Source organism: Emydura macquarii, unplaced genomic scaffold (genome assembly GCF_026122565.2).
Source record: "Emydura macquarii macquarii isolate MOO-44397 ecotype Brisbane River unplaced genomic scaffold, CSIRO-AGI_Emac_v2 contig_691, whole genome shotgun sequence".
NCBI classification, from domain to species: Eukaryota; Metazoa; Chordata; order Testudines; family Chelidae; genus Emydura; species Emydura macquarii.
In genome coordinates, this window is record NW_027130828.1 from 8,776,714 (window position 1) to 8,799,488 (window position 22,775).

General features: G+C 38.4%; 1 protein-coding gene across 4 annotated transcripts in view; it reads left to right on the plus strand.

The window, feature by feature from the left end:
- The window catches only part of TSC1 (TSC complex subunit 1), a 46,264-nt gene extending 24,661 nt beyond the window's left edge, over positions 1–21,603 (plus strand). For all 4 annotated transcript variants that reach the window (XM_067541895.1, XM_067541894.1, XM_067541897.1 and 1 more), the window contains 15 exons: positions 507–685; positions 1,290–1,399; positions 1,693–1,816; positions 2,791–2,903; positions 3,223–3,295; positions 4,741–4,842; positions 8,230–8,806; positions 9,679–9,722; positions 11,748–11,914; positions 12,910–13,092; positions 13,479–13,589; positions 14,229–14,351; positions 16,155–16,342; positions 16,690–16,851; positions 18,367–21,603. In XM_067541895.1, the coding sequence (XP_067397996.1) occupies positions 507–685; positions 1,290–1,399; positions 1,693–1,816; positions 2,791–2,903; positions 3,223–3,295; positions 4,741–4,842; positions 8,230–8,806; positions 9,679–9,722; positions 11,748–11,914; positions 12,910–13,092; positions 13,479–13,589; positions 14,229–14,351; positions 16,155–16,342; positions 16,690–16,851; positions 18,367–18,880 (2,770 nt within the window). In that variant the 3' untranslated portion in view covers positions 18,881–21,603. The remainder of the gene's footprint in view (positions 1–506; positions 686–1,289; positions 1,400–1,692; positions 1,817–2,790; positions 2,904–3,222; positions 3,296–4,740; positions 4,843–8,229; positions 8,807–9,678; positions 9,723–11,747; positions 11,915–12,909; positions 13,093–13,478; positions 13,590–14,228; positions 14,352–16,154; positions 16,343–16,689; positions 16,852–18,366) is intronic.
- Positions 21,604–22,775: the final 1,172 nt, after the last annotated feature.

Here is a 22,775-nt window from a genome sequence, read left to right on the forward strand (position 1 = left end):
AATATGCATGCACAAAACTTAAAACAAGTAAAACTCCTTAATTGGCATTCCAGATACCAACTTGCAAATAATTTCAGAATGTGCACTACTGGTTTGTCTGAATTTGGACTCCCAACATCTGAGGGTAGCTGATCTGATCTCTCCATGTGTTGACGCTCAGAACCCACCGTGCAAACCTTCATATACTGTTCCTTCATATACTGTTTCCAGAGTGCTCAACAACAGACACTGCTGAGTTCTAATAGTTTTGTTTCAAAGCTGTTGCCAAATTGGAGTCTCCTCTTATGTGTCATCTAGTTGCAATTTTCTTTGTAAACTGTCTAAAATGTTGCAAGGCACACAATTGTATGGTGCCTCAATAGTGTTTCAGCTGGGATCATGCAAAGCTGGCAGGAACACAAATGAGCCATCCTACAAATCAATTCCTAATATCTCCAGGAACCTTGATTTATAATCAGAATAACTTAAGACTAACTTACTCTTTTGGCTCCAAAAACTGTCTGCAGGTGGAAAAGACTAGAAACTCAAGATGTTGTGATAGAATGTGCCAAAATCTCCCTGGACCCAAAAGAAGCCTCTTATGAAGACAGTTATTACTCTGTGTCACAGCCGGTCAGCATATGCTTGCAGCCCCGTCAAACTGACCCCAATGCCAGACCTTACATTGACACACACAGCAGCTATGGTAAGAGCTGATTGGCACTTTTAAGACCCATTTGTCCTTAGAAGCAGACCAGCTATGTTGCAAAAAAATCACAATTCTTACCAATGTTCCCTTCTTGAAGTCCAGTTCTAAAAGGCTGTCTTTGCAACAAGAACAGATTTTTTTTTTTTTTATTTTGTACACACACATGAAGTCTTGATATTACTATTCTTTGGCAGTGTCACAAAGCTGTAACTTTTTTCCTTGAAGGATGTACTAAAACAGTTCCTGTTGCCTTGTGTCTGTAATTTACTCAGAAAAGACAGTAGTGATTAGTTGGTCAAGTGTTTGGCACTTTCTGAGAATTAGGCCTCTTTAAGGTTACACACATAAATACTGAGATACCTCAAATGATTAGCCACTTAAAATTGTAGTTGTTATATGTTTTGCATGGACGGAAAGGATTAAATCTGCTCTCCAATAGCCCAGTTGTGTATATGAACAGATAGGGATTTGATTTTTTTGAAATGTTTTAAAAATAAAAGCTGTTAAATATCTGCAAGGAGGATCATCAAGACCCAAATCAGATTTGATAAGTAACATGAATGTTGGTGGGGTTTTTTTTGTTTGTTTTTTAAATCTTCAGGGACTTCCACCCCTTATTCCACTTCTCGGCTATCACTATCACAAATGCAAGGGCAGCTACCTCAGATTCTGAGCCCACAGTCTACACAGCTGTCAACTGAGCCACAGCAGGTAATACATCTAATCATGGCACACCAGCATGTTGTTATAAAGATGTTCACTCTTTTATTCCTTGAACTGGTTTCTCAATTGGATTGGAATGTTTTAGAAATAGGTACATTTGTTTTAAGTTGAGTGAACAGTGCAGCTTCCTAGTATAACTTTTATACCTAATATATAAAGAACTAAATTTAATTTCCATTGATATCCTTTGGTTTTTGACATTTGGGCATGGGTCAGATGTGTGTATTTCATGTGGATTTTTGTTACATGTGCCTAATTGATTTGCTGATACTGTGACTCAGGTTACCATCTGGAGCCCCTCTGCAGTTTGTGGTATGACCACTCCACCAACCTCCCCAGGGATTGTCTCATCAGAGTCCTCACAAACTTCATCACAGCCTTATAGCAAATATTTTAGCACACCTGGTATGTACTGCATTTCAGAGTTAGCATTTATTGAGTTTTTTAACTTAGTCTAGAAGTGCTGCTTTATGTTAAATATCTGTGTAGATACTTAGGATTGCATACAGGCTTTTTAAAGGTGAATCTAAGTGTATTCCGAACTTCTTTAAACTGCTTTTCTCTAAAAATTCTCTTATACCAGTGGTTCTCAACCAGGGGTATGCATGCCCTGGGGGTATGCAAAGGTCTTCTGCAGGGTACATCAACTCATCTAGATATTTACCTAGTTTTACAATAGGCTATGTAAAGAGCACTTGTGAAGTCAGTACAAACTAAAATTTCATACAGACAATGACTTGGTTATATTGCTCTATATACTATACACTGAAATGTAAGTACAATATTTATATTCCAATCAGTTTATTTTATAATTATATGTTAAATGAGAAAGTAAGCCATTTTTCAGTAATTGTGTGATGACACTTTTTTTGCGTTTATGTCTGATTTTGTAAGCAAGTAGATTATAAGTGAGGTGAAACTTGGGGTACTCAAGACAAATCAGACTCCAGAAAGGGATACGGTAGTCTGGAAAGGTTTAGGGACCACTCTCTTACCCAGTTTTACTATTCCTAAGTTTTGACACCTTTAACTATATCATTACTCTACTCTTGAATGGTGTACAATTTTTTGAATGGGCATCTTAAATGGAAACAGCCAATTTTGCATTTGCGTGCTCCAAATCAGCATTTAGACTTCCAAGTGCTCATTTTATACAGCTAAGTTCTAATATGAACACTGATACAGAGAACTGGGTACCCCAAGTTAGGTAGCAAGCTTGAAAATTGGATGTCCATATGAAACTGTATATGTGGATTAAAATTGTGAGGTTTGAATGGCAGATGGTTTGAAGTGTATCACTTTATGAATGTAAAATTAACTAAAATAAGAAGGACATGGTGTTTTATTGGGGATTAACCTTTTCTCTGCCTTTTGAGCAGGTGCGAAAGGAACTCCTCTAGGAACACCAGCCACCTCCCCACCTCCAGCCTGCATTTCAGATGACTTTGTGCATGTTTCACTTCCTCCAGCTGCTGCCACACCTCCCAAGAAGGTAAAGGCAAAATGTAACTGCCAGACAAATCTGGCTTCAGTCTCTGGATTATCTTGTCATGAGAACCTGTTTTCCAGCCATGGTTTTCTATGTGTAAATTCAAAGTATTTAATTATAAAAAATATAGTTTGGACCTTAACACAAACTAACAAATTGCCTGTAACTTCAGGCAGTTTAGATTTGGGTTAGCTAGTCTTCAAAGTCCTTTATTGATTTACCACTTAAGTCATCTGTCTGGAAAAATTCCCTCTCACTGAAGATGTACTGGAGTCTGTTTTGTGATAGATGTCTGTTTTAAAGAATTCTTATTCTCTTCCAGGAGGACAAACCAGATCCCGGGAGGCCTTTGCTGTCCCGACAGCAAAATGTCATAAACAGCGAGAAAGCACTGGGTAAACTACATCCTCTTCTTCCAGCTCTCAATAGTCTTACCTGAAAGCAGGGATCTCATTTGTGGATAAATGTTTCCAGTTAGGACAGGGGAGAAGTCTTTTGTTTCTCCACTTTTTTTCCCATCCATTCCATAGTGATTCCAGAATCCCACTCTAAAACTGTGATTCAATTTAAGTTATTTTATAGTGTGAAGTTTTGACTTGTTTCCTGTTTAACTAGTCACCTCCAGAAATACTTTGCATGGACTGTCTTCTTAGCTGCCCCTCACCACCACCCTGTGTTCCACAATTTAAATATTTAAGTGTTTGGAACACAGAACTAACGTGAAAGTTGAAAAAGATTAAAAAGGAGAAGCTCAAGCTTTGAGGATGATCTTTGGAAGCTCTCTTAAGTTTAGGTTCCTCAACTTCAAAAGGACATGCAGTGTTATGCATCTTAGTCAGACCATAATATAGCCGATGTGCATTCCTTTGCTGCATCGGCAGTTCAGGATAGACTCTCTCCCCTCAATTGCTTTTTGGAAGCAGAATTTGATATTTGCTCATGCTACTGCAATTTTACTATATTAGTGCATTTGAGAGAACCCTTGTCTAGTTCCATGTGGAGTAGTAAAATCTGTAGAGAATATTTGAGAGAAATGCGTATCTTATTGGAAATGGAATCTATAATTGCCATTTCCTCTACCCTCTATCCCCGTCTCTGAAAGGAGTGGGAAAGGACTTTGATGGTACCATACTTAAGACACTAAGCTGTAGAAATGTCTTCAGGGTGGAGAAGATGCTGGAATTTAAAACTGGCTTTCCACAGTGGATTTGTTTTGCAAGACTGGTATCTGAACTATTTGGTATTTGTGCTAGATTTGCCATTTGATTCCCAACTTCTGACTGAGCTACGAACATAAGGTTTCTATTCCTTCATTGCTTAGTACATGCCTCTCTAGCAGCTGTTTCAGACTTTTGATCTGTTACTCAGTCATATATGGTTTAGTTTGTACTTCATTCATTCAGTTAAGCTTTTTTTGTAGGTACGTACTGTTTGTTGGAGCAAGATCATTGTTTTAAAGGGAGTTTAAAGCTGGCCTGGAAATGTAGCAGTGCAACCATATTTGAGACTTAAGCTTTGTCCTTCTTTTTCATGGGCAGAAAAACTGCAGACAACATACTCCTCTTCTGTGGAGGAGACTGCCTCATCTCACTCTGCAGTAGCCCTTCTTGTCGTTTCAAAATCACATTAGCTGTCTCTGGAAGGACCAATGACCTAACACTTCAAGACTTTGACTTGTGGGTGGAGCAGAAATTGGGTATACTCCTGTTTTAGGGAGGATCCAGAGGGATGGAGAAGGTTATTTAAAGACTATTTCAGCAGAAGTGGAAGATATCATATTGTTAAAATTTTATGATATAGTATCTGTACAATTAATTTTTGTTTTGTTTTTTTTCTTCAGAAGTGCCTGGCAATAAGAGTTCTGTAACTTTAAGTGATCTTCCAGAATTTTTAGGTTGCCTGGCCTCTGATGAAGATAGTGTTGAGAAGGACAGAGAAGAAGGTAATGTCTGTTGGTGTCCTTATGTAGGTTTTATACACTTAGACTTCGAGCTAGTATGGTACTGAGTTTGATGATTACCTTTTTAATTTGATCGAGTCAGTTTATAAATGAGTATTACTAATTATTGCAGACAGAAGAAAACAATGTATGGATTCAGGGAACCTCTCGGGGGATACCAGTTTCTTCCTGATAAAAATATTTTGAAAGTGCCATAAATGTATAGTTAGTTAATTTCACCTTGCTTCTTATCAACTCTTCCCACATAAATCAAGAGACTTCATGTTCAATGTACAGAAACTCTGCATGTGTTTCTGATGAGAATGAAATATCCTTAATTTCTGAAAGAGATTATTGCTGTCCAGGTATACTTGGTTACACTGCCCTACTTAATTGTTGTAACCTTCCCTATTGGCTTTGTCTTCCTGGTCCATTTAAACATTTTTCTATTTTTGAAACATGCTCCTTTTTTATGCTTTATGCAAGAATCCTTTTAGTGATTCTTATGGTTTACATATCTATCAATGTGGAAATCGGATTATTTCAGATGCAAATATAATAGATAAATAATAGTAAATGCTTCTTTACGTGGCTAGTGTTAAGGCGTGTATTTCCTCTTTTTAATCAAGGAAGAATGTCTCACTTTGAGACAACCCATAATTTCCTAGATAACTCTGTAGACCCTTTTGCATTGGTTTAAAAAAAAAATCACTGTTTACAGCCAAGTGGAAAATCTATTTATTTTAATATCAGGGCTCAAACTAGCTGAATTTTAGGATGTCGTCATTTACATTTTGTAAGAATGAACTACTTCTACCCACCTATTCCCTGACATATATGGTGATTATATAATCCCTTTATAAAATTTTCTGGTCAAGATAATTTTGAAATAAAACTTTACAGTGTTCCTTAATTAGCACGCTAAGTTAGATGGCACTGCTCCAGACTTTCTTCTGGTTTTCTTCTTTTTGTTGTTTGGGGCCTGAGCCAAAGTCTGTTAATATCAATGGAATGATTCCATTGATTTCAGTGGGTTTTAGATCAGGCACTTATTCAGTATCTCTTCTCACTGTCCTTTTAAGATTTTTTTTCAAAATTTTATATAGTGATAACAGAACAGCGATGGAAAAAATGAAAGTTAGTTTTCTGCTATTCTGTAAACTGCATAATATCTGTATTTTCTAGATCCATAAATCCAGGGATATCAATTATTTCCAAAAAATGGTTGCAATATCCCTAAATATTCCTTTGAAAATTATCCCATCCTTAAGCCTGTTCTTATTTCCAGTATTCACAACACCCTTGTTCCTCCCCACAAGTAAAAATCCAAATTCTTTATTAGGAAGTAGTTGGCAGAAATGGAAAAGGACTTCCTTTCTGCTAAAATTTCTAAAAACAAACTTGGAGGATGGTGAGCAAATATTTGCTTTTTGTATAAAAACAGACCCCTACTTGCTATGTGGAAAATTCACCCTTGTGCAAAGGATTATTGCAAGATTTATGTACCCCTTCAAACCCTATTTTGAGAATTTGAGTAAGACTGTTGTCAGTTTCATCCTAGTGTCTTAGCATATTTAGTGGTGTGTGTGTGTGTGTGTGTGTGTGTGTGTGTGTGTTTACACACACACACATACACACTATATAGTGTGTATATTTTCTTCATATTAGTGCTATAAGGGAAGATATAGCACTTTTTCCATGTTTAGTATAGTCTCCCTTTTTCTTACAGACTTTACACCCTGACTCTTCACTCTCTTTACACCCCGACTCTTCACTCTCTTTACACTCTCAGACTTCAGACTCTTCTTGGAGCTTTAATTGAGAGGGACTCTTTAATAAAAAAAAAAAACAACAACCCCAAAAACTAGAAACAAAGTGGATTGATTTAAATCACCAGTTTTGATCATGATTTAATTCAGCAAGCAGGAAACCTTGATATAAATAATTCATCTTTGTACTTTTTAATTACTTTCCTAAAGAAAGATTGATTCTCATTGGTTGGTAACCATTAAAACATGTTTATTTGTAATTTAATATAGCCTTTACTCTAAATTTTGCATTTCTTTTTGCTAACCAGGAGGATGCACTATACTTACCTTTTATTTGATTTCTAAATTTTCACACTTTTTATTGTTAGAAAATGGTGAATGATGCATTTCTTATTTACTGAATTAATTTTTTTATTTGTGATTTGTGTAAAGCTCTTTTTGGATAGAAATTCATATTCAGTTGAAATGCACAAAAACAGCTTTGAAATTTTGTATTAAATATGACTATGTTAAATTGCTGAATACATTAAAAAAGCTTACTGAAAGATGCTTTGCATTTAAAACTAACAATTTTATTAAACAAAGGAAGTCTCTCTGTAGTTAATTAATTGAACTGGTGATTTCTGGTCACTGTGTTTTTCAAGATTTTAGAATTAATTGCTCTCATTCTTTCATACCTAGTTTTTATTCATAGATTGGAAGAGGAAAAACAAGTTTTCCTGTTTTATTCAACGAGGTCATTTCAGTGTTAAGAAATTGATTGGGAGTTGAAAAACTGAAACGAAGAAAGTTTTATCTCTGCACCTGCAAAAGAGGCTACTGCTGTCAAAAACTAGTTTAGCACTTCCACAAAATCAGGTTCCAAGTATTTATTCAGTGACTTTCCACTAGTTCAGTGGTTTAACTTCCAACTAAAACTTAGCAACAAATATGTACTGCTGAATATTTTTTGTATTTAATTAAAATGATTGTAATACATTTAGGCCTTAAAATAAATTGTCAATTTGAAATTTAATTTTAATTAGGTTTACTTGTTTATTTCTTAAAAATAAACTTTATATTTAACTAATTTTTTTTAAATGATTTAAATAAACCTCTTTTAAAATATTTTAATGGGGTTTTTTATCCACCCTCTCTACAAAGGATGTTTGTTTATTTTGCTTTATTTCTATCATACCCACAAGCTAGCTTTTCCCATTTAATAAAACCTATTCTTATTTGTATTATCTAAATTGTGGTAAATAATTTAAATCCTAGTATTCCCAAATACTTGATCTGGTCCATTTCAATTTGAAAAATCTTCCCAAAGTTTTAAGAACTCAAATTACACTTTGAAAAATTCATAGCTCTGTCATAAAGCCATGAGTTAATTTACATCCTTCAGTTTTGACATTGTAGCTGGTTCTAATTTTACATTAGGATGATTCAGAGGATTTGTATCCCAGGTTACAAAGAGCAAGCCTGAGTGTATACCAGGTAAACTGATGCCTAAATGTATCACAGGAGTTTGGGGGGGGTGGGGGTATTACATAGTGGGTGAATGATGGATTGTCTTAACACAGCACCAAACTTATTTTTTTAAGCTTATTTGCCTATTAACTGCCTTTTCTCTTTTTCTCAGATGCAATATCAAAAGAGATCTCTGAGATCACTACAGCAGATGCTGAGCCCGTGGTGCCTAGAGGAGGATTTGACTCTCCTTTTTACCGCACAAGTGAGAGTCTACCAGCCTCTCAAAGGAAACCCCATTCAGTAGCCTATAGTGTTCAAGGACACAGTCTGAGTTCTGAACTGTTAACCTCTTCTCTGGATAAACCTGGGCCTGAGAGTGCACGAGACACACCTAAACAAGCATTTACTCCCATTGACCGGCCCTATGGAGCCTCTGAGGAAAGCCCTGCTGGTAACAGGGAAGGCCAGTCCTCTATGGAGACCAGTATCCTCACTCCTAGCCCTTGCAAAGCATCACCGCAGAGAAGAATGGGGTTTGGGAGCGGGCAGTCTCCCTCGTATGAGCACCTTTTTGAGGTTGCGTTACCAAAGACTGCCTACCTGTTTGTTAGCAAGAAGACTGAGGAGCTGCTAAAGAAAGCCAAGGGAAACCAGGATGAAGACTGCACATCCTCCACCTCTCCACTGGAAGTACTGGATAGACTGATACAGCAAGGAGCAGATGCACATACCAAGGAGCTCAACAAGTAAGTATTTATAGATCTTGCCCTGCAAACACTGTTTCCAGTTCATTATTCCTTTCGTTGTCCATCATATATCAGCAGCTGTGCCTGAAAGGCTACTTTGCTTGGAAACCAAGATTTAGCTCTGCAGACACGATTCTGTAATCTTCATATTGCAAAGGCATAATTGCTTCATGTTAAGTAACCTCTTCAGAGTTTTCTGACTGGACATGCATGAGTTCTTGAGAGAGAACCGTGTAGCCAGAATGATAGTTTAACATTTATTTGCATAAGTAAAATGTTCTTATGAATAGCCTTAGGACTCTTGCTGCCTTTGCTGTTGTTGCTCAGCGGTATTGCCAAACCTGATGGTGAGAAAGTGAGTCCATTGGCTGCCTGTCTCTGCTATGGCTTGGATGCCTGTCTTAGAGAAAGTTGTTCACCTGACCAGAGTTAGGTGTCAAATAGTGGGGTGAAGTCTAGCGGCCTGGAGAAGGGTGACCACTCCTTCTCCCTAATATGAAAGTCAGGAACTGGAAAAACTGGTTTGGGCCAATGTTTAGGAAGGGAGATTCATATACAGATGCATCCATGTCTGTTTTCATTTCCTATTATGCACTCCCTTCATCTCCTTGTCCTACCTCCTGCTTCACTCTTTTCTCAAGCTGCTTTTTACACTTGGGACAGTCTCTCCCTTTCTGTCTACCAAGCACCCTTTTCAGTCTTTCAAATTCCTCCTTAAAACCCACTTCTTACACTTTTACCCAAATTATTCTCTAATGTGTTGTCTCGCTTGTTAGATTGCAAAGCCTTAGGGACAGGGACTGTATTTCATTCTGTCTTGTAAGGTGTTCACTTACCCTGTATAAATTGTTAATACTGTTTTTTATTTCCAGGTTGCCTCTGCCGAGCAAATCTGCTGACTGGACTCACTTTGGAGGTAAACAAGCTTTTCTCGTTTTAGGCCCATAAATGTAATCCATAATCAGTCAAAATACATTTCTTTGTATCTTCTGCTACTTTGTTTACTTAAACAATGGACTGCCTATTTGGCTTCTTTTTTCCATACTTCAGGAGTCTTGTGACCTACATGTGGTTTATCTACTCAGCAGATGATGCACCTTTGTGTTTCAACATTACAAGTTTTTGCCTTTGGAAAGTGAAAATTGCCTTTCCTGCAGAACTCAGAATATTGCTATGTGCTTTTTTCACTAAGTTGCAATGGTACTCATGCCCATTATGAGTTCTGCAATTGCATGTACTGGCCTTCTTCAAAGGGACACTGATCCTCTTTTATATGGTTTCCTTTTTTTGGCCACCTATGCAGAAACGTGTAATCTTGATGTGAATGGCCCTTCTGTTTTAAAGTTGAATTCCACCTAGTTTAAAGAACTACTTAAATATTCCTCCTGTTCCACTCCCTAACTGATCATAACTCAGAGAGCCTAAAATTTAAATCTTTCCTCACCATTTAATATATATCTCACAGTTTTGTCATCCTAAGCTTCCTTTTGACTTCTGTGTTGGTGACCTTGACTCCACTGGGGGAATTTAAAAAAAAAAAAAAAAAAAAGCCAGTTGAAAAATCCGTAAAACTATGAGGAAGGGGGGTTTTAGAAAAGTTATTTTTGGACACATTCGTCTGGATCCCTTAAATCAAATATGACCCTCCTTCCTCTTTCTTCACCTGGGCCATCTGGAAACTCCACTTAAGTCATAACTAACTTCAGCACAGTTTTGTCAAAACCTACCCTGTACAGTGTTAGAAAACTTTTCAAATCGTTGCCTGTGCTTAGGAATACTTTTAGATAAATCTGTCTTTCTAAGGTAGATCTGCGAATTAACAAAGGAATGTGAAATTGGTCCAGCTAAAATCTTTCCAATGGCCTGTGGAAGACATCCTCTTCTGAACTATTTAAAACTGACATTTTTAAATGGCTTGAGGCTAATCTCAATCTTATCACCTTTAGCTGGTGCAGTAAAAGCCATGTACTACAATTTCTCATTACTCTTTCCCAAAAATAATCATGTAAGCCACAAGCACAGTATTCAGAAGCAACCTGCAGTGACAAAAATGTGCAATGTAGGAGAAAATGTTGGCAAGGAAACAGACTTCAGTTTCAGGCTTCAAATGGATTGTTGCAATTTTTTTTTTTTATAATTATGAAGGTTGTGTAGGCTGGAGGAATGAGCACGGGATTAGAAATTGGAAGGACCTGAATTCTAATCCTGGTTCTGTCACTGATTTGCTGTGTAGCTTTGTGCAAATTAGGTTCTTTCAAATTCTCTGCGTAAAACTTTCAAAGGGTCTTAAGTGCCACTGGAAGTTCATGGGATTTAAGTTGCTAAAGGTATGTCTACACTGCAAAGAAAAACCGTGGCTCCCAGTCTTAGAACTCAGGTCAGTTGTCTCAGGCTCGGGCTGCAGGGCTAAAATAGCAGTGTAGACATTCCTACTCAGGCTAGAGCCTAGGCTCTGAAATCTGGCAAGGGGGGAGGGTCTTGGAGCCCAAGATTCAGCCTGAGTGGGTGTACACTGCTACTTTTAGCTCCATAGCCTGAGCTCTGCAAGCCCAAGCAGTTGACCTAGACTCTAAGACCTGGTGCCCTGAGTTTTACTTTGAAGTATTGACATAACCTCAGTCACACTTTCTACAGTACCTAAGCCATTTAGGCATTCTAGAAAACTTTACCCCCATCTGTAAAATGTGGATAATAAATTGCTACCTACAAACTACGGGTATGGTGAGGATTTGAGACTGTATAGAGCTTTGAACATGTAAAGTTTTGTGTTAACTATTGATAGCCTTTTAAAAAAATTCCTCAATTTTTCCATTGGTTTGCAGTTAAAATATAACACTGGAAAAGGTGGGATGGGCCTGCATTAGGATGTAAGTTTGAATGTCTGTAACAGAATCAACTATATTTAGCAATAACCTCCACTCTGTCATTTAACTCTGTCTAGGTTCTCCCCCTTCAGATGAGATTCATACCCTGCGTAACCAGCTGCTTTTGCTGCATAACCAGTTATTGTATGAACGCTTCAAAAGGCAACAACATGCCCTTCGGAACCGGCGACTCCTGCGGAAAGTGATCAAAGCAACAGCACTGGAGGAACATAATGCTGCCATGGTGAGCAAGGATTTAAGAGCTGTGCATGCCAAGAGTGATGTATTAGCAGCACTTATCACATCTATGAACCTGTCCCAGACGACATCTACTATAGTATCATAAAAATTTAAAATCTCGTAAAGTATTTGTCATTGAAGTTGTAAAAGAAAAAAAGCAACCTTCAAACACTCCAGTTTTTGTGGAATGGATTGTGGATAAATTAGATGCATTGTGATTAACTGAAACCGGTAATTTACTCTAAAAGACAGTGAACTGAACACGTACTTGATGATGTCATCTGGCTTAAATAACTACCAAATTTAAGGATGTTGCGATTTAACAGTTAGTGTTGTGTTTGCTTAACATTTGGGCAGTCTTAATATTAGGCTAGTAACCTTGTTATGTTTCCTGAAGAAATCCATGCTTTTCACTTGCGGAAGAATGCTGATAGAAGGCGAAGTATCTCAAGTGTGTTCTCTCTTTCAGAGTCTCTTGTTTGAATCTGGCCCTAATTAGTGATAGAAACTTAGTGGGTATAGAGCCCATGTGAAATAAATTTAGTCTTGTTTCAGTTCTTGGGTCCACATGATAAAAGCTGCCATGTAAATTGGCACCTTTTGTTGCAATCACAGCGAAGAGCTCAAGAACTGAGTAATTATTGGAAATGGAACTACCCTGTCTTCTGTGATGCTGTCCCTTTAGGTCACCACTGGAGCATTTGTGGGTGGTGTGGAGGAACACACACAACTGCTGGCCATATTTCGTGGATGTAACTTCAGTTTCCAGTATGTTCAGCCTGGCACCTTTAACCATTTCTTTTTAAAAAACCAAAAAAATCTTTTTATGTGGAACGTACTAAAGTGCTGTAATATAGCCAAGTTCGAAGACTGTGCTATTAGTGGGTTTTGTTCTTGGTTCTTTATTTGGTGGTTGACTTCGGGGGGGCAGTGGTCTGTGATGTACTAGTTGAAGTAACAAATTTGGTCATCTGACATTTGGCATATGGTTCCGGACAGAAAGATCAGCTGAAACTACAGGAGAAAGATATCCAGTCCTTGAAGCTTAGTCTGCAGAAAGAGCAAGCCAGGTACCACCAGTTTCAGGAGGAGCATGATAATATAGTGGCTCAGCTTCACAGCCAGATCCGTCAGCTGCAACATGACAGGGAAGAATTCTACAACCAGAGCCAGGAATTGCAGGTATGAAACATAGCATGGAAAAGCTATAATGAGCAGATAACATAGCTTTAAAAATAACCCCCCCCTAATGCTCTGGCATGAAATGGCTCTTAGGTGTATTAAACCTCTTACTCCAATCCAAATAAGACAACATGCAGTTAAAAATTCATCTAACGTAGTTGATTCTATTCTTTGTGGCTTTGTTTTATTTTGCTTTGTATAGAATTTAGAAGTGGCAAATTGCATGCCTTTAACTAGTCCTTGGATAATGGTGATCATTTCAAGTGTTTAATCTGTAACCACTGATTATGGTGTCTTGGGGAATGCTGGCCATCCTGCCAGATGTGTATTTTGCTAGGTCTGTAGTAGTTTCAGAACCTTAAGCATCTTGCTCTCTATTTGAACAGACCAAGCTGAAGGACTGTAGGAACATGATTGCAGATTTGAGGTTAGAATTAAAGAAAGCCAATAACAAGGTGTGTCACACGGAATTGCTTCTCAGCCAAGTTTCTCAGAAGGTAAGGATCCCGTTGTGGCCCTTCCGTGTCCTTTTTTGCTATTATCCATTGTCAAATTTCTCTTCTCAGTTTCTCCCATGACCTCCATCACGTTGGGTAAGCTGCTCCTCATACCACACTGAGTTCCATGGTATTGATTTTAAATGAGTGAGAACACAAAGGGTATGAAGAATCTTATGCTGAAGAAATTAAATTTGCATAGTCCTGAGACTTCTGAAATCTTGCTCCTCATTTTGGGTCTCTGGTCCACATTTTGAATTTCAAAGATGGAGCAATATATGCTGGAATTAAAGCTCTCCTTGTATGTTTCTATATGTTAGAGAGCTCATCAGAAGGTAAAGGGAACTCGCATATAAATGGAGAAGCAGTTACCTCATTTGAAGCAAACCAGCTGTCTGTGGGGTTAAGTTAACTAATTGCTGCATTTGTCTCATGGGATGCCACAAATTACCTGCAGCAGCTTTGAGGAACACCCACTCACTCGATTGTCATAATTGCCTGCTACTTCCTTAAACATTGTGGTTTTAGTTTTTTTTCCCTTTTCAATAAAAATATAACCCACAGATGTAGCGCAGGTCAAGTGTGACACTTAGATTAAATTGTTCACTGTGGACTCTCTAATTTATTTCTTTTTTTAAGCTTTCCAACAGCGAGTCAGTCCAGCAGCAGATGGAGTTCTTGAATAGGCAGCTTCTAGTTCTAGGGGAGGTCAATGAGCTGTACTTGGAACAGCTGCAGCACAAGCATGCAGACACGACGAAGGTACAGTATGCAGGTCACAGGCAAGACCTTTCTGGAAAGATTCACCTTAGGATCATCATCAAGTTGAATAGTGGCTTTTAAGTGAAGAAGGAAACTTTTTACAAATCAGTGAACAAACTGACACAAATGTTTGCAACCAGTTTCAAAGCATATGAAAGATGTTACTGTTATGACTTACCTTCCATTGAAAGATTTTGTGTTAGTTGTGTCAGACTATCCAGTCTATCTTCAGGGATGGCATAGTTTTTACCAGGTAAAATCATGGTTTTTACTTCCTCAGGAAAAATCAGTTCATCACTAGTTTAAAGCATTTTTTTATTTTAAAACCTGTTTTGTTTAATGCACACCACATTACACTTAGATTTCGTTATGTTTTCAAATTGTGGTTACATAATGCAGTAGATACATAGATTAATTTAGTTGTATAAATAAAAAGTGAAATTGCAGTGGGTGTAATTTATGTAATTCTAAGACTGAACATCGGAAAGTCTGTATGGGTTTTGGTTTTGTTATTTGTTCAAGGAATTTCTACATTTCTCACTCATTTCAGTTTTCAATATTCTATAAATAAAATGTTATGTGAAAATGACTGTAATGCAAAGTTATAGGCTTGAAGAATTAAGCAGTCGGAAGCATTCAGAGTTGCAGATTGCCAGTCCATTTGGCCATACAACAAAAGACCAACTTTGATGTAGTGGATAGACCATGCCTATTCCTTAGTTTTGTATGGGTGTATCCAAAATTTGAAAAGATTTGTTCTGTACTTGGTGAACTTACTGGACACTGATGCAATTATTTTTCCCAGTTTAAGATGGTATTTACCAGCTCCTTGGCCTAAACTGATTTATCCTGGGAAATTGCCAACCCTGAATAGGCTCAGTAATCTTGGAAAATTAAATTTTTATCACCTTAGAGCCAAAATCCATGTAACATTTAATTTTCTAGGTGGAGGTAAAGAGAGAGCATCTGCTGCTTGAGATGCTCTGTGGGAAAGCGCGTAGTGTTAATACAGCAGGTCTCGCAGCACTCAGAACTAGTGTCTTGTCACTTCAACGGTTGTCACTAAAAGTGCTTCTCTCTTGAAACCATACATATCTCTGATGTGCCTTGCTTCTTTTTTTGTAAAACTCCTAAAGACCACATTATTTTATTACCCCTGCTTAGGGAAACATTTTTGTTTCAAAAGGGCAAGTGACATTTACAGCATTGTGTACCTGCTTTTACATGAGAGAAAGCAACCAGTAAAGGTGAACTATAAAGCCAAAAAAAAAAAAGTGCCTTTTATTGGCACTCTGAGGGCCACATTTCAGTGATACTTTCAGATTAGAATGGATAATTTTCAATTTAAACAGGATTAACAAGACTTATCCCTACTGGAAAGTGTGTAAGTAAGGAACAGTGATGTGCTAATAAATTCTGGTCATGTGGAGTTACATTCAAAGTAATTTAGTATCCGTAAACAAGTTCTCCAGTTCTGCATCTTTTTTTGGACACTTGCTTTGTTTCATATTACATAGGATAATTTCTATATGTAACTGTATGGACACACAAATATTACAAACATATAGGAATCCTGGCCCTGGTAAAACTCTCTTTAAAAACTTAATCCCTTTTTCCCCAGTGTAATCCTGAGAGAACAAATTTGGACTCTTCAAAGCAAAGGGGAATGGGAGGGGATCCAGTGTCATGGATATTTTTTACTATAAGTGACCAAAGTTTAGCCTTTAACTTGTGTTCTTAGGGGGCCTGAATATGACTGTAAAAGGTGTATTGTTCAGTAACCCTGAGTTCCCCTCTTTTCAGGAAGTGGAAATGATGCAGGCTGCTTATCGGAAAGAACTGGAGAAAGCAAAATTCTGTGTTCAACAGCAAAGTCAGAGGCTTGATGCTTCCCAGAAACGGATAGTCGAACTGGAGTCTCAGCTTTCTAAGAAAGACCACCTGTTACTGGAACAAAAGAAATATCTGGAGGATGTCAAAATCCAAGCGAGGTAGGATTAGTTACTGAAGTGAAATCCCTAACTTATGCTATAAATAAAGTTGTTTGCAGTATTGTAGCTGTGTAGGTACCAGGATATTAGAGAAATCAGATTGATGAGGTAATATCTTTTATTGGACCAACTTCTCTTTATGAAAGAGACAAGCTTTCAAGCTTACACGGAGCCCTTCCTCAGGTTCTGAAGAGGTCTTTGTAAGCTCAAAAGAAAGCTCATCCCTTTCACCAATAAAGTTGGTGCAATAAAACATACTATTATAAATAAAATTCAGAAATTGCATTGGCAGGTGGGTTGTACTTTGAGAAATTTAAATTGGTAGTAATGTGTGTTTGTGTGTTCAGAGGCCAGCTGCAAGCAGTAGAGAGCAGGTACAAAGCCCAGAAAAGAATTGCACAAACATTTGAGCTGGAGATTTTAGATCTGTATGGCCGATTGAAGAAGGATAGCCTACTGAAAAAACTTGAAGATGAAAAAACAGAAGCAGCTGAAGCAGCAGAAGAAAGGTAAGGACAATATTACAAAACTTGGTGAACTACTTGCAAGCTGCTTGAGGTAAACCCTCCCTTAGTAATGTTTAGCATTCAGTGTCTGCCATCCTTAAGTATCAAGGTACTTTACTCACCTTTGTGAAGCATCAGCTTTTCCCATTCTTACAGGTGGTGAAACTGAGATGAGTGGCTTGCCCAAGTCACCCAAGGAGTCGATAGCAGAGTTGAGAATAAACTGTAAAGTAGCTCTTTAGAAACTAAAAAACTATGCAAACTAACTACAGGTGAAAACCATTTTAGTAAAACACCCTTTATTTTCTCTCTGGAGAATTTGAGCTCCAGTAGCTCACATCAAGGACCTATCATTTTAATCTACAACAGAATTGAATTGTCTTAACTATTTTAATTCCTGCGTTACAAATCTAGTTAAACTTGTCTGCTTGGGCAGCTCTACCCTTTGTAACGATTAGTAGACTGACTGACTGGTACCAGTGTGGGCAATGTAGACAGTACAGTCTCTTTAAATAGGATGTTATCCATGGAAATAGTTTGCTCCATTGATACTTGGTTCCTGTTCGGTTAAATAAGGACCTTTAGGATTGCTAATATCCAAAAAGGGATGTTGAGATCTAATCCAAACTGTGCTGCATTTATTCTGAGAATTGCTGAACCCTCATTATGACTACAAAAGGCTCAAAAATGGACAATCTTTTCTGATCTGAAACCTTGTCAGTTTTGAGGTATTGTTTCTCACAACTTATCTGGATTTCCCTCCATCACCAGCCAAAACTTGTTGAGCATGATTTGCTTGAGTAGGATATGTCAGAGGCATCCTTTTTATGTAAATATAGTACATTTGAATTGAAACTGAGTATCTGGAAGTCAAAGAAAAGCTGTCTATTGTTTTGATTGAAATCTTCAGACTTGCATCAGAGTTTAAAAAGATTCTCCAATGGGGAGGAAATACTAATCTTGATTATACTCAACAGTTGCCATTACCCTTTTAGGAATATGTCTGTTCTGCTGATTAGCACCCATGTATATATGATTTAAATAAATCCTCCCCAGTCATGATTATATTTCCTGCTCCTAGCCCCGCAGTAACATCAAAATAGCTACAAAAAACTAGAGTAAGAGCAGCTATTATTCAGGCCTGCAGCAGGTAAAGGATAGAACTATAAATCTAAATGGGGTCTTACAGCGCTGTTCCCTTCCTAAAGCAGTGAAGAAGCAGGTACATCCTACCCTTTGAAATTCTGCCAGCCTTGGACCTAGAGCACCACTGTGTGTCCGACACTAAATCTGTGTGTTGATTATCTTTCTGACTATATATTGTTCAGTGGTGTTTGCTTTGCTGCAGGACTGAATGAAAGGAGAAACTGGTGAAGGCATGTTTAAGCACATCTGCAGTGGCAGAGATAGAAACTAATCAAAGTAAACTGCCTTCTTCTCCAGCAAGTTAATCTCTTCATGGTGTACCATTGCTACCATCACTTTGACCCTTTCTTTCTCTGTCTCCTTCCAAAACAGGCCGGATTGTAGTAATGAAGGTTTTGCAGACTCTGTGGCAGGATACAGTGAAGAAGCAATTGGTGGTAGAAATGGAGAGACCAAGCCTCCGAGCACCCGGGGTAGCAGTAGCAGTAAAGGCAGCGGCGGCAGCAGCAGTGAGCTGTCCACCCCAGAAAAATCCCAGAACCAGAGAGTGGGGCAGCTCAGCAGTCCTTGGGAAGCATCCATATTGCTGGAGCCCTCCACTAGTGTCCCATTAACTGCTGGCTCACTCCCTAGCTCCAAGAGCTTCCTTGGAATGAAGGTGCGTGAATTATTCCGCAACAAGAGTGAGAGCCAGTGTGATGAGGAGGGTCTGACCATCAACAGTCTTTCTGACACTCTAAAGACTGAACTATGTAAAGATCCAAGCATGGAGGCAAAGGCTCCTCCAAGCCCCGACAGCCCCAGCCCATCACCCAAGAACCAGGAAAGCAGTGTTGGACGGCTTCATATCATGGACTACAATGAAACTCATCATGACCACAGTTAAAAAGGAAGATAGTCAATCAGTGTTATTTTCATATTCTTGGCATAGAGCAGGAGGCGTGAATGCAAGTTTAACTAAAAGCTTTTATGTTTCATTGGTCTGAGCAGCTAGCCTGTGCAGTGGAAACAGGACTGCTGTCCTTTTACATAAGATGACTGCTGAATGAATGCAAAATGGATTTAGGGTTTGGAATTGTAATGCCCAGCCTAATTTTCTTTTGCTTCTCCTCTCTCAGATCCCATTGTTAGCAGTGTGTACTAATTTGAAGGGGCAGCTCTTAGCATTTGCAAGTATTTTTTCCCTTCTCCCCTTCCCCAATGAGTGGTTGCATCCTATAAACTTGAGTGCAATATGAGGCCAAATTAACCTTTGTGAATCTACCTATGAATGCTTTGTGCTTTACTTAGCTGAAATGTCTCAGCAAGCAGCCAGTTTAGAACAGTTAATTGTGTTGCCCTTGCAGGTGACTTTGGTTATGTTCTTCTGGAAAGGCACAAAACCCAGAGTTTCTAGTGCATTCATCTGAAGGTCTTTATTTTGCCTCTTTTTGTTTTCCTCTCCCTTCTGATCTTCATTAGGTTGGACTTTGGTCAAATGACTGAATGATTAAAGAACAATGCACATCTGCTAACTAATGTTGCATTCACCCCAATTCATAATCATTGTTTCTTATGTCCTTAACATTTCCTGCAAAATTACATGTGAACAAACATTGTCCCTCCCCAAGGAACTGCGAACTATTTGCTGAGGTCTTGTTAAAACACTATTGCTTCCGATTTTTGGGGGGCAGGGGAAATGTTCATTGTTTGTCTGACAAACTGGCACTTGTTTGACCTCAAACAGTTCTGCGACTGGAGGTGATGAGAACTGAACACTGAGTGTGGGGAGATCCAGACAAGAACAGTATGTAGAGATTTTATGTAAAGTGGCGAGTTCACCAAACTTCCAAATGAGAGTTTTGCAGAAGACTCTGCAAATGTTTTTCTAACCTGTCAGATTCTTGTGCTGCCTGGACTTTTCTTTTCACTGTGGTCTTTGTCCAGGCTGACCAAGACCATCTCATTCTGGCTCGAAGAATCTCAAACATTCTTCTTCCAGGAGTAGTCTCTAAGATTCTAGGTTTGAATCAAGAATCATTGGATAGACTCCCAAAGGAAGTCCTCCTCCCAATACTGTCCCTCTCTTGGCTATAGGGGTCATGGCAGTCCTATTTGTGGGTACCCGGTTCTCTTTTTTTCTCTCTATCCTCACCACCCCACCCCCCACTCCACTCTCCCAAGCAACTGAGCTTGCTGTTTTGGGCAAATGTATCTAGCTCAAAGTGACATACAGGACCCCAGTCCTGCAGCCTTCCCATGTTTATTATTCCCATTGAAGTCAATGAGGAGCCTTGCATGCTGAAGGACTTTGGGATCAGATTTTATATCAGTCATCAAACTCTGGTCTCCTTCCTGTCAGAACAGAGATCTGTTATTAGGAAAGAGAGATGTTCATTTATGTGAGACTTTGGTATGTCTGGGTCCAGGATCACTTAGTCTGTAACATGATGTTTTCGAGCTTCAGAGCCACACTGCACCAGTATTCACTTTGTTCATACTTTTACAGATGTAGCCTTTTTTCCTTAAACAATCAACATGGGTGGTGGTAAGAATCTTCCGAAAGGTAAAGTAACTACACTTGTCATAGTCTGTTTTTCTAGCTTGACTTAGTCTAAATTGGGATAGAACTGATCAAAGCAGGCTGGCATTCTGCTAACCTGACAAACAGTGCTGCTATGTTTCCCTCCTGGCCCAACCAGGCAATACCTTTCCTTTCACCTCTTCTGAAACACCTATGGTCTAAATACATTTCTGCTGTCAGTGTCTCAGTCACTCAGTCAGGCCTGACTCTGAAAATAAAGGTGAACTTTAGTGGTTTTGTTGAAGTTTGAATCTGCATAGAATAGGAAACAGTGCAACTGGTTTCGTCGACATGTCTGTAGGTTTTCAAAGACTTAGTGGTGGCTGCAGTAGCAAATGAGTGAAGACTAAAAGGCTTCATATCCCACTCACCCAGAAGTGAACAGTTTGCACATTGCCTCTCAAAGGGCTAGCTCAGCTATTGGATACAGTTCTGTTACAGGAATCAGTTAGACCATCCTTTCAGTTTGGCGATTCCCAACAGACTATCCTGCTACATGGTGACTCACTTTTTTTAGTGGAGGGACTTTTTTTGTTTTTAGTAGCAAAAATACTCTAGGGCTAATCAAAGCTCATCAGTAGGTGGCCTTTTCTCTTTTAAAAGGATGTTAGCACTGGGATGGAATCAGAAACCACTTTAGAAGGTTTATCTATGGACCACAAAGATTATGGAGGAACAAATTTTGCCATTGTTTTTGTAAATCTCTAAAATCATAGATCACTGTATGTAGTAATTTGCATTTTATTTAAAGGGATTCCATCAGTGAAGTGGAGACAGATTTTTTTTAACTGACTGCTTTTAGTTAAATCTAAAAACGCTGTCTTTGTCAAAAGTTAATCTATTCCCTGCCTCGCTTTTTGTAAGCATGTTAAACTGTCCACATTAAATGCCATAAATATGAAACACAAGGAAAAATGGTACAATCTAAGCTAAAGAGAACTTTAAACCAAAAGGAGGTTTTGCTGTCCTTATTAGAATGTTCTAAAATGTCAAAGCAGTTGCTTGTGTTTAACTGTGAACAAATAAAAATGTATTGTTTTGCACTACTCTGATTTCTCTGCAAGCAGAGCCCTCTGGGTGAAGCATCTGTGCTGGTAATCTGCACTGCCTAAATATGCGCTGTACAGAAACAAGATTAATCTTAAAGCACTTTTAGAGGTCCAAGTGTTTAATAGTATGGGTACGTTACAAAAGAGGGAAATGTCCTGCCCTTCTGATGGAGTCCTTTATATTTATATAACCCGTTTTTATAGATAGCATGAGCAATTTGTGCCTCTTTACAAAGTAGCTTTGATGTTGTCATAGCTATGTATAATCCAGTAGTTTAATTGTACATCTGGTTTTCAGTGTTAATTCTGTGACAATCCTACTTTTTATGGTATCCAAGCCAAGTATATCTACAAACCTGGAGATATCTGCCAGTAGTCTGGGTATTTGACTAGTCTTCTACATAGCATTGCTTGCTGGTCTGGACGGTAGGACAATGATCGGAATGCTGCTGTTCGTCTTCTCTGAGGAACCAATGATAGTTGAATATCACAGTGGTACAGTGAACCATCCTTTCCAGAAAGAAAGCGTTTACAGTTGTGGCTTTATTCCAGATTTCAGCTTCAGATACTGTACCTGAAGTTCCCAAGAAGAAATTGAGTGTGTTTGAAGTCCCGTAAAAAATAGCACGGAAGTGTCGTCTAGTTCTTGGAACACATTTACATCTACTGCAGATGACCCAGTTAGAATAATCTTACAGGTCTGACTTTTTATTAGAATCTTGCCAGCTAGTTGTATATGGTTAGGGTTATGTCTACATAACAAATTCCACTTTGGGACTTGTTACATAGGAATGAAGGACCAATAGACCAGTAGAACAACTTCTCAAATGCAATGGGGCAGCCATTCTTAATTACAAATTAGCAAAAAGATGTCGTTTCAGAAGCTGACCTGTGCTCTTACAACAATTGAAATCAAAATGAAAATCTCAGAGCACAAATACCACTTTTTTTTTTTTAAATAGTTGCTCTTCAAGCACAAATCTCAGTGGTGCAGTTTAATGACTTTGAACATAAAAATTAACACTTTTTTGAATGCATGAGCCAACTTGAACTGTTTGACACTATTAGATCATATTATTTTTTGCACAGATGAACTATTTGTCTGAGGATGAACTTCACCTCCATGATAGAGGATTTATGCAAAGCCTGACACACTTTAAACCCTCACT